The sequence below is a fragment of the Dermacentor variabilis genome, chromosome 1, assembly GCF_050947875.1.
Source record: "Dermacentor variabilis isolate Ectoservices chromosome 1, ASM5094787v1, whole genome shotgun sequence".
Lineage (NCBI taxonomy): Eukaryota > Metazoa > Arthropoda > Arachnida > Ixodida > Ixodidae > Dermacentor > Dermacentor variabilis.
Window position 1 is genome coordinate 241980600 of NC_134568.1, and position 12399 is coordinate 241992998.

The 12399-nt window shown below is 41.7% G+C and overlaps 2 protein-coding genes across 2 annotated transcripts in view; one reads left to right on the forward strand and one right to left on the reverse strand.

Annotated features, from left to right (window-relative positions):
* Psf3 (DNA replication complex GINS protein Psf3) overlaps nt 1–8594 on the reverse strand; it is a 48470-nt gene extending 39876 nt beyond the window's left edge. Inside the window, exons 1-2 of the mRNA XM_075672378.1 lie at nt 8431–8594; nt 1515–1783 (exon numbers count right to left, since the gene is read on the reverse strand). Coding sequence (XP_075528493.1) covers nt 1515–1783; nt 8431–8551 — 390 coding nt within the window. The 5' untranslated portion in view covers nt 8552–8594. The remainder of the gene's footprint in view (nt 1–1514; nt 1784–8430) is intronic.
* Nucleotides 8595–8649: 55 nt separating this feature from the next.
* The window catches only part of LOC142560335 (E3 ubiquitin-protein ligase AMFR-like), a 197501-nt gene continuing 193751 nt past the window's right edge, over nt 8650–12399 (forward strand). The window contains exon 1 of the mRNA XM_075672347.1: nt 8650–9338. Within this exon, the coding sequence (XP_075528462.1) occupies nt 9033–9338 (306 nt within the window). The 5' untranslated portion in view covers nt 8650–9032. The remainder of the gene's footprint in view (nt 9339–12399) is intronic.

Below are 12399 nucleotides of genomic sequence, written 5' to 3' on the forward strand. Positions count from 1 at the left end.
CACTTTACTGTGTTAAATATAACTGCTACAGATACCTACGCAACAACCTGCCATAATGACGTAGTGGCTTTGGCATTGCGCTGCTAAGCCCAAGGGTACGGGATCAACTCTCTGCCCCTGCGGCCACATTTAGATAGGGGCGAAATGCAAAAACACCTGTGGTACCATGCATTGGGTGCACGTTGAAGAACCTGTGGTAGTCAAACATAATCTGGAGATCCCCACTATTAATATGATTATGAGGTGATATGATCACCTCATAATCATATTGTGGTTTTGACACACAAAACCTCTGAATTTAATTTTAAGTAATTTAAGCTTCAACTCTATAGCCCCCCCCCCCCCCCAAAAAAAAGAAATTAAGCACAAATTGAATCATACTAGCAATACAATAAACTTCGCCTCATGGACTTGTTTGATAGAATTTCGAAAGTTGGGACTTCTCCTGAAGCAGTTTAGCAATGAACAGAGCAATCCACGCATAAGAAAAAAATGCATAATGCCCTTATGTCATGGGCTACTATGCCATCACAAAAACTGTGCCTGTTGCAACCACAATGAAATTCATGCTAGTATACAAGATGGTGTATACTTTACTTCGGCACGTTATAACCCTAGAAGTGATGTAAATTTATGCAGTTATTCGGACTATATGTAATAAATATGACTACTACAAGTAGGTGTACCCTTTATAATTTCTAACTTGTTTCTTAGGGAGCTGAATGATTTTTCTTGCCTGGAAAACATAACAGAAATTCACAAAAGATTCTCAAATATTTTCGAAGAAGGTTTAGTTTACAAGACTGACAATAAAAGCTACTTAATACGCAAAAGGTAACATTTGCCAGTTACAACTCCAAAGTTAGTACAATAAAGCAATAAAGGCCATAAATTGCTGGCCTTCCATTAGTAGTATACTATCATGGACAACTCAAACCAAAACGACATAGTTAAAATGTAATCAGGAAGATGAGGTTTTCCATGCGCTAGTGTACACACTATTGCAGCTCATTTTAACTGACATGGATAATCTGGCCTTCAGAAGTAGAAATTAATGCAATTTATGGTGATTTTATGTCCGCAATATACACATGGCTTATGAGGGACGCTGTAATGGAGGCCTATGGATGAATGTTAACTTCATGGTGTTCTTGAACATGCATGGACGTCTCAGTACATAATAATTTTTGTTACACCTGCATTGAAATTCGGTTGCTATGACTCAGAATTGAAGCTGTGAAAGTGTGCTTAGCAGCGGAATGCCATAGTCACTATTAGTAGTATAAATAAACCGTGCATTAGTTAACCTACTTCAAATAATATCTTATTCTGCTGTAAATATTCCAACTGTATTGTTTGTACTTCATTTGTCAACAATAGTTGAGAGCCCCAGAGGGAGAGGATTCTAGGTTAAGTATATGGCTCCTTCAGACACTTTACTATGCCAATGTTTTGTTGTTTGTTGCAGCCTGAGTGTTCAACACACATGCAACATGAAAGCCAAAATCATTTACCTCAATAAGGCTGTTGTTCACATATTCCACATCAGACAGATGAAGCCTTTGCATAAGCAGCCCGAATTTGTAGTACTGTGGTTGAAGTCTGTAGAGATCCACAGCAACGGCATCAGCACTCAGGATCTCTCTGTATGTCTCCCGGTACACTTTTGGTACTTCAGCAGAAACAATGCGACGACTAAGTAGGGGTGCAGCCAGCCAGTATGGTAGATCAAGTTTTGTCCCCGGCTTTAGGTCTTCTTCTTTCGATGAGGAGTCTAGTGATCCTAATTATAAAGAGAGAAGATTGTATTATCCATTTTCCAATATTAGTATTAACTAATATGACTAATTGTACAGTCAACAGTAAAAGTTTGCAAACTATGCGAGCCCATGCAAAGCTGCTGTGCCCTGCCACCCAGTGGTGCGAAACCTGCCGTCAAAAACACCTGAAATTGTCCTCGTGTGTTGGTGCGTCAATTTCCTAGCGCTGTGGGCAGCTTTTCTACTTCCTCATTTTCACACAAAGCACCCAGCCCAGCCGCATGCACTGATATCAGCCCAGCGGCACGTGGCACACCAACACAGCTGCTGAGGAGCCCGTTCATAAGAAAAAAGAAAAAAAGAAGAGAAAGTAAAGCTTCGTGGCGAGCAAAAAAAATTTACATGCCGGCAAACGACAAAAGCATATCTCTGGTCCAGGACTGCTCTTGATGCCAGCTGACGCATCGAAAGTGTTATGGAGAGACCATTTGGGAAGCACTCGCATGATCTGTAAGCTTTTGCTATCGATAGTACGTTCAAGCAGTGCTGCTTGTATTCAAGAGCAAGAGAAGAAAGTAAAGAACTGGGAATTTTGCCATGTTATACCTGAAGTTGCAAAAGCAGTAGTAATTCAGTCTTCACTTGAAACTTTAATACTGCATAAAGCAACTTTTTACAAAGGTACCCAGGTAAATAATCATTGACCACAATTGCCTTAGGACTTATCAAGCAACATGAGCTTATCAAATTTCAGTCCTTATATAGTGCCAATGGAATGCAATGAAACAGGTGGTGAGGCAACTATCTCACGCTATATCGCAGTATCAGATATTGATCAATAACTATGGAACTTGACATTTTTTAAGAAAGAGATGCTCAGTGGGACCACTGAAAATGCAATGAAAACAAGGGGGCAACTGCCACACCCCTAGATTCCAGGAGCAGTTGATGCGGCAAATATCCTGACCAGCCAGCACAAACAGACACGTCACCTGAGTGGTATCTGTATGACCACTTAAGAGAACTCACAGACGTTGCTAAAGCGTTTTGCTCTTTCAAGCCTGTTCACAAAGCAAGCAAAGAAAGCTGGCATGACTGCTGAGGGAACAATGAGCATGGCTTAAAGAGAGAGATAGAAGAAAGGGGAAAGGCAGGGAGGTTAACCAGATGGGAAGATCCGGTTTGCTACCCTATGCTGGGGAGAGAGGAGAGGGGAAGGTAAAGTGATAGCAAAGTAAAGATAAAGAAAGGTGCACAGACATATAATCACAGTCGGTCACTGTCACCGCATACTGTCACTGCATACTGTCACCGCACAGCACACTAGCACTTACAGCACTATAAACATCTGTTCAAGCTACAGCCGCTTGTCCAATTCTGTTGCCCTTAAAAACTGCAACAGTGCCCTTGTCGCACTCCGCGGTGATGGCTTGTGATGTCGGCATTCTAAAATAAGTTCCTCTGTTAGAGCTCTTTGGTCAAAGCGCACTATCGCGATTGTGAGCGATCATCTCTGTAAATTGTAGCGAGGACAGTCACAGAGAAGGTGCTGAAGAGTCTCCTCGCTACCAAAATCATCACACAAGGCGTCGCCGGCACATCCGATTCGGAATGCAAAACAAAAGACTTAGTGAAGGCCACCCCTAGCCATATTCGACAAAGCAGGGTAGCTTTGCGACAGCAAAGTCCAGCTAGAATGCAATGGTGTAGAGAGGAGCCTAGGTTGTGCAGCCGGTTGTTTTGAAAAAGCATAGCTTAAGATACTCAACATAGCGCCCACAGATGCTAGCGCTGACACAAGCTTTGTCAGTTCATGCACTAAAATGTCACTGGCACTGTGAAATTACTAGAAATGCCTGAAGTGCCAAGAATAGTCAATAGCAGGGCTAGCTAGCCAGCATAGTCATTTTACATGTGCACACAAACAACACAAAGTTCAGGGTTATTCTTGGCTCTGTATTTTGAGATGTAGGTGTCAAACTGGCTCCACTGCTTCTAAGAAAGTGAAAAAGTGTGTTGCTATGATGCATGGAATTGTGCAGTAAGGATGATCAGAAGTCTGCGTCTGGCATTGAGGTGACAGGTACAGACTTTCCATCGAGAGGCTTAAAAAAAAGAAAGCTTTAAAAAGTGCACCAACCAATTTATGTGCTTTTTCACAGAAATACAGAGACTGAATGCTCCTATTACAAAGCATTAAAGGGCATCTCACAAGTTCTGGGCAGTGAGAGAGAGAGAAAGCTCATTATTGAAAAGCAGAGTGGTTAGCCAACGTATATTCGCCTACATGCATAGAATACACGATCATTTCTGCAACATATTACAGCAATGTATGCAAGTAAGGCAGCTTAAAATTGGGATAAAAGCTGCGTGCCCTTTTCCTTAGCCTGTTGCCTTTTACATCATCTCTGCAGACAAGCCGGTTGGTCTTGTCTGCAGAGATAATGGCAAAGCTCTCACTTTCAAATCGTGCATTTTACCTGCAGTGGTTGTCCGTTGCAGTGCAACGGACAACCATTGCCTGGTGAGCCTAAAGAATGCAGTAAAAAACAAACCAGGTGCCTGCTACAGTGAGCAAAAACAAATGCTCACTGCACCAACAGGAACACACCCGTTTTCACATTTGTGAAGCTACTGCTTTCCCACATGGCACAGAAATCACTGTGGCTAGTACTGAATGAAGCCAACAAATATGCATAATAATCTTTTTGTGCAGTCTGACTTATGGAAATTGGGATTTAGGAACCAAGTGCATAGTTTGTACATTTCAGATCTTTTTTACTCTGAGTACTTAAACTTGCCTATAATGTATTTGGCTATAACGCAGTGTATTGTATATATATTGGCTACAATGTAAGGTTATAATGTATCTGAAGTTGATGGTGTTTATTTGGATGATGAAGAGAAAATTGCTACTGCATTTAATGAACACTTCTACTCTGTCTTTATTTGTGAAGATGGTGTGTTATCTTTTTTAGACAATTCCTTGCCCTATATTCCTGGTCTGTTAATGAGTGAACATGGTATATTCCACATGCTCCTAAAGCTTGACAAAAAGAAAAGTTGTGGTCCAGATGGCATACCCATCACTTTTCTGGAAAAGTATGCCGAATGGTTATCTAAATACTTGCACATTGTGCTTTAACTTTCGTTAGAGGAAGGGCAACTTCCGAATGACTGGAGGATGGCCCAAGTGGTACCAGTTCATAAAAGTGGTGCCAAACAGTGCCTAAAGAATTACCATCCAATGTCTTTAACCTCCAACATTTGCAAGCTGTTAGAGCACATAACACATAGAGAAATTTTAGATTTATTAAATAAATATAACATCTTGACCGAATTTCAACATGGTTTCAGGAAAGGGCATTCAATTTGTACACAACTAGTTGTCACTGTCCATGATTTTGCCAAGTCTATAACTAACGTGAAGCAAATTGATGCGAGTATTATGGATTTTTCAAAAGCTTTTGACAAAGTATCGAACAGAAAACTAATACTTAAACTACATATTTTGCTTAAATATACACAACCTGTTACCTGGATCTCAGTGTACTTAAGTAACACCAGTTTGTTCAATTCAAAAGCCATCAATCAGACCAATTGCTAGTAAAATCACGTGTCCTGCAGGGCTCGTTTCTCGGGCCATTTCCTTTTCTTGTATACATAAACGACATTGCAAAACACATCTCTGTTAAAATAACACTGTATAAAGACAACTGTGTTCTGTACACAGAGGTAAACAGTCAATTGGACAGTTATCATTAAATAGAATTTTTGACGTGTTGTTGCACGTTGCAAGTGTTGGCAAATGTGTATAAACTTTGGCAAAACTGTTTTTACGCGGATCACTCATAAAAAGCGGCCCTTGGAGCTTCAATACCAATTTAATAATTTGTTTCTGTCTGAGGTGCCCTATTATAAATATCTTGGGTTATGGATTTCTAATTATCTTAGAATAAACATGTTGAATATGTTACAGCTAACGCATACTGTAAGTTACTTTTCTTGAGAAGTGCTCTAACCCTAGCTACTTCCGCTGTTCGAAGATTAGCGTATAAATCTATTGTATTAGAAAAATTTCGAATAGGGTCAGGTCAGGAGTCCTTGATGAAGCCTGGCTGCGAACATGGACACTGTGTATGATACATCAGTAGAATCAGGGGTAGGGCCCAGAAGCATAATTGCCTCTGTAACAATCCAGCTGGGCCATGCAGTAGCAGGGCTGTCTCCACCTACTCCACAGTTAAAGTCACTGACTTGTCTCACCTTAACCAATGCCATTAAATTTGAACAAAGCACTATTATCAATAATCCAAAGAAGACAAAAGGGTCATAGATGATGGAAACGAATTTATGAGCAGTGGGTGAATCAGGGAATGCTTCAAGCCCCTTTATCAAAATGCAGGCTCAAGGCTCCCTTGTTCACCCACTACAATCAATAATGCTGCAATACTGTGCAAAAAACACTTCTCTGTAGGCAGCAAGGTATTGCTGCGTTATTAATATATGGTGACAATAAGAGCTTGTTCATATATTTGCACTTCATTAACTGTTTAAAACAAGAATATCTAGTATAACCACCACAATGAAATGGTAAAGGACTTAGGCAACACATTTTTACCTTAAGAAGGCACAAGAATGAACAAATATTGATAGAAAAGCAAGATATATTGCACAAAGTCAAGTAACAACAATTATTTGTGTTAATAAAGAAAAGCAAAAGAATGCAATTCTGCTCATTGCAGGGCATTTACATGGTTTACACCAGAAGTGAACGGGAAAAATCACCAAGCTCCGGCTTCTGACACGGAACTGTTTACTTTCGAGAAAAATATGATCAAGTTTCTTCACGAATATGGCACCATAATGCAAGTGATAACATATGCAGGTATTTCAATTAAGGTGGGTTCTCAAGACTGTTACAGTGTACAGTCCAGATTATATTTTGGTGTGTGCACTACAGCAGCTTGGTGAAAATTGAGGATAAAGCAAATTTATGTGGGATACGTGCACTTTTAGCACAAAGCAGCTATCCAACAAAGGACATCCTAGAGTGTTAGGCAGGTTCTTAGCTTGCCATGAATCAAGCCCAGCTTTGTTAAATATTGGTGCACAAGCAAGAACAATGCATAGAATATGTGAGACGTGATCTCGGAACAAATTGCACAGCAGATCTCAATGTTGCATTTTTATCTGGCCAAAACTTCCAGCGCTAATATTGCACAAATGCAGAAATTACTCAAGAAAGTGGATATAAGCTGGCCACCGTGGTAGCTTAATTGGTAAAGCACTGCACGCACAATGCTCCCACCTGCAGCAAGTTATACTTTCATCCAATTTTAGTTTTCTTTGCTTTATTAGTTCTACATACCAGTTAACCTTATGCTTGCTGTGGCTTCATTGTCTGCTTCTTCATATAGTCGTAACTAACAAAAAATCTAAGCACCTCATATGCCTATATTTTCCTTGCTTTATTCATGTTACGGCAAATCAGAAATAAAAAATTTACATTTATTCCATACACAAACACTCACAGGACGCATAACTGGCAGAAAGCACTAGAACAACTCATTAACTTCTTTGTTGCTTAGGTTGCTGATGCATCTATAGCATGCTGATGCCGCCTAAGCATGCTTTGGAGAAGAAAGCAATAAAAACTAGAAGACTCACTCTCAGTAATGCGCGCTAAATATAAGTTGGAAAATATACAATTTATCTAGACACTACGCATAAAATTAAGGCACCCACACAGTGATTGCTGCGCGTTTTGTACTGTAGACAGTTGTTTACTAGCACCCTTTTCTGTGTGCGTGCTAATTAGTTATACCTACCAAAAGCGACCTGCGTTTTTGTTCAACAACCTTAAAAGAAAATTTTGCACTTGTCGCTGCATTGGTGTCGCTCAACTTTCCCAAGTTGCATTTTTTGTCCACATCATTCAATACACACTTGGCATCGTTCTTTGCGTGATTCGTGCGAGCATTTAGTTGCCAACTGACAGCGAAACCAGCCCGCGTTTCAGCAGCAGCTCGTTTCCCTGCTGGCAATATGAGCATATGACGATAGCTTTTTTCTTCTTCGTTAATTTATTATTATTCCCGGACTAACTAGGCAAGCAAAAGTGCCAAGTGTATTCGTGAACGATGCAGACCAAATGCTGCGAAATTTGAGCAAGAACAAAGCAGTGCTAAACGCAAAAGCCTCTTTTTCTTTTCTTTTTTTTTTTAGAGTTGGAACAAAACACGTCAATGGGCGGCGCCATTTTACGATCTGGATTAACATTCCAGCGCCAAGAGAACATGCAGAAGTACACTGGCACGTTGTAAGCTTCAGACTGTCAAACGCTGAAAAATTTTTCTCCTATAATAAACAGAAGCGCACAAGTTACAGTGCATCAACGTATCCCTTTCCTATGTGAGCAGGCAATGCTGTGATGGACACACCAAGAGTACACGAGCACACTCGCTGTCCCTACGACTTCGTTTCAATCAGCCAGTAGACAGCCAGAGAAAGTGAAAATTACAAACATAAGAATATTATCAGGCGACTGACTAAAAACATCACATTCATAGAATGTACAGGACCACTCATCCTTCTCGTCGCAAACGTGCTGGCGGATCAATGAGCTAAAAGTGTAATTGACCTCGTGTTATTCAATTCCACTACGTACCGAGCTTCGGTATAAGAAGTTCTATCTTGCAAGGAATCCGCTCATTAGTAGTCAATATGTCATCAAGCGAAAAATAATTTCCAATGCTGGGCGCGCTCCGTCTCCCAGAGGCGGACGACATTTTCAGCTTGCCGCCAGCCTCCTGGGTAGAGAGTAAGCGGGCGCAGCGAACAGTTGAGGACGAGAGTAGGCACGCTCTTTCCGCGCTTCTTTGGCGAGCATTCAGCCACCTTCAGGAAGTAGTGCGGAGAATCCCTGCGGCGCAACGTGATGCATTTCTGACTCGCAGTACGCCCCACAAAAAAGCCTTTGAACGTCGTGTACACGGACTTGTTTTCTGTTCGAGAAAAAAGAAACTTATTTTCTTTCGTAACTGTCCAAACGCTTTAAATTTACGAGTTGCGGTCGCAGAATCAAACGTGCTCTATTTTCATCAGCGTAGTATTACTTAGATCTCCTCTCGCGCAGCGTTCGACGTCTGGTGCAGAAAAAATGATGTCAGGTTAGAAAGTGGCTGTCGTTCCTTTCTTCGAGACAGAGAAATGCCGACGTTTCTCGATATTTGGTGATCTCCAAGCAACGAACCCAGCCTGGAGCCAAGCATGCCGGCAGTACTGTTGGATCGGTTGCCCCTGCCAAGCTTGCAGGCGTACACGGTCATCAGCGTCTTGCTGCTATCAGGATCTGTTTATTATGCTGTTCAAGTCACCTCACAGCTGGAATGGAAGATCAACGCGACGTTCAACTTCGACTTCACTACGGATATTGATACCACCATGACTGTGGGGAACCTTACTTTTGTGAGCAACCATCAGCTTACGCTTGAACAGTTTCTGTTAGAGCATCACTGCATACGACGGCTGCTGGAGATCGTTTACTTCATGTTTCAAGAACCACTCTGCGTATGGGTGAGTATTTCTATACCTTGATGTTCTTGCAGTCGCTGTTTAATATAGCTCATAATATCGCGGTTGCCACATTTGGCACCAAGGGGATGCTTTGCCAAGAATAGCGAAGTATCCCTTTCCTTCACATTTCTGTCATATATGGTGTCCACAATGTCGAGAATGTCTGCGCGATATGGCCGATAGGCATGTGTTACTCTCACGATTGTTGATCTCGTTGTCAGGTACTATGCAGAATCTCTAGCTCTTCTTCCTCTTCTTTTGCGTGGAGTCTTTCAATATGCTAAAGTTGTAAAGCTACCCTGCTAGATGCCATTGCAGAACACCTTTGCAGAAAGCTGTCAGCGTCAGATTGCTTTTGTATATATCTAGTGATTCTCAATGCCATAACTTCTTCTCTTCCCCTGTAAATGTGCATTCTTCACCAAATCTGAATGGCTGTGCTTTCTTCTGCCTGATATTCATCTGCGATCAAAAACTGGAACCGCAGGACCGCCATGTGCAGATTAGCATTCAATAACCACGATTGGGCGCTATTATTGCATAAAACCGCGGGACTACATGCGTGCGCAGTTTACTGCCAGCGAAGTATGTTTTATGTTTTTGAAAAGCTGCCTTTGGCTTTCGTGAAGTGTAGGACATAACGCAGTGCGTTGTGCGGTGACGGAGTGTACAATGATAAATGGAATGAATGACGAGCTTTCTTTCTTTCCTTTTTTTGAGTTTGAGCTGGCTTTTCGGATAGCCAAAAGAGCACTAGCACAGGTGAAGCATCCTTTACTGTTCGATGCATAACTCCGGGGATTGTATTGTGCCCATCCAATAGCAAAGGCTTTAAATCACCTGTTCGATGGCTTGTGGAATGGGCAATGTGTTAAGCCCAGTTCGCATGGTGCGATATTACACTGCGCTTTTCGCAGCTACGATTTCCGCAAAGGCGAACTTCACATTCCCGTGTCACGCATGCACCGAGTGCAGCAGCTGCGATTTTCGCATTTGTGAGCACCCAGAGGAGGACTGAATTATTCTTTGTGTCAGTTCGCTTCAGTAAGAACAAAGTAAAACAACTTAACTGTTTTCATGTAAGTACTTTGTGTTTGAGTGCGTTACTTTATCAAAGGAAAAATTAAGTAGGAAGGTCATAGCATGGTGGCTACCAGCACCATAGCCATAGTGACATGCCTGCCATCCGCGTTGTGATTGGTTCCCCGTCCTTGCCGCATGTGCGTTTTCGCAGAGTTCAGCATTCGGAACATCGAAAAATCGCATGCACGAAGGGTCTGACGGCCCATTTGCCGCAACTGCAAATTCGCAAGTGTGAGAACTCAAATTCGCACCATGTGAAACGGGCTTGACTGCACCTTGCCAGGGGCCTAGCCTAAATTTAGTTTTGGATGCAGATCATGCTGGTTCATCAAAACATAACAGCTACCTTTGTATGATATTTGATAAGAATGTGCTAGGTGTTCATGCAAGCAAATAAACCATTTATGTGCGGTGCAGTCATAAGTATACTGGCAGTTGCTCCTGTAGTCATATCGAAACAGTAGCGATGCTTTGCACCCATACTGTATGCAGTTTAGATCTCAAAAACTCTAGAATGCTTCACCATATGCAGACGCAGACATAAGTTCACTTGCAAATTGTGCCTTTAGTAAAGGGTGCTAGAAAATGTGCTGCAAGTCCACTGTAACACAGTGCTGGATCTTGCCTTCAAGGTCTCACTTGAATTTTTATTGTTGTAATTACTTTATGTACTAATGTTAACTTGAAGGAGCCTTTGCTTGGCTTTTGCCTTTTTGATTAAGCACATTAAAGTGGACAGTTGGCTATTATTACAGGTCATTGAAACTTGGTAAATTTTGGAAAAAGAGCTTGTGCTAAGGCAATTCAATATTTGTGGCTTAAGGTGTGCACTGTTATGACCAAATAGCAGTTGGTAGCCATTGGAAATGAAAGCGTCTGACTTGATTTCCCCTAATGAGCAATAAAATTCTGGGCATATATAACTGCACTCGTACGTGAAGCAACCCTAATGAGTGTGACATCTTTCATATGTGTGCCATGTTGCAGGGAAGAGTAACAGGATCCAAAGGGCTTAATTTTGTGTTAGTCACAATCATGTTGCGGAGTTGTGATCACTTAATTATGTGGGACGTTGTGGCATGATTACAAATGCTTCATGCCTTTAATACATTGGAAATGTCATTCATGCAGTGTTTGCTTAGTCAAATGATTGCCTTAGTGCTGTCTGCAGCACCAGCCTTGATGTCCAGCATTGCATGTCACATGGCTTGCTGCTCATTTTTGGAGTGCTTCAGCATAATCACTTGGCTTTATAGCATAGCTGCAGATGAGTAATTAATCTGGGTGATTAATTTGGTTTCTGTTTTTGCTATTTGCTGTTTATTCATTCAAGATTTCAAAGCCCCCCAACTTTGTAAATTAAGCTCACAGGGCCAACATGTTCATCAACATTGGCACTGTTGTAAACCAACATGGTGTCAAAATTAGGCACTGCCACTGGTGGATCCAGAGGCCCTCCCCCCCCTCCCCCCCAACCCACCCCTTTCCTGAGAATGCCAACACATCAGCGTTGACAGCATTAAGTGCACATCTGGCCTAACCTTCTCTGTATATTTTGATGAGGGTCCCCCGTGGAGGCTGCCCTGGATCCCGCCCCCTGGGCACTGCTGAGCTATTATCACGTGCATGCGATCAACTTTTTTTTTAAATAAAAAACTATGTAAATCAAATAGATGCATTAGATGTCTGTATGTTGCTTTGCTCTACAATTGTATTCTTCATTACTTATAGCAATACTTTCACATGGTGAACTTTCATGTTGAGGCACATCACTGATGGGCCTTTAGTTGGCGTTGTGGCATTCGAGCTGCTCATACTGCCAATATAGTTGAGAACTGTGATGTGGGTTCACAAGTATACTTTAGCAAGTTCACTTCTGCAGATTTAGCCATTAAACATCCATAGAAAATTACATCCCTGAAACCTGCTCCTTTCTTTGGCGGTTGTCACCAGTACAATGCTTAATACCATGTCAAGC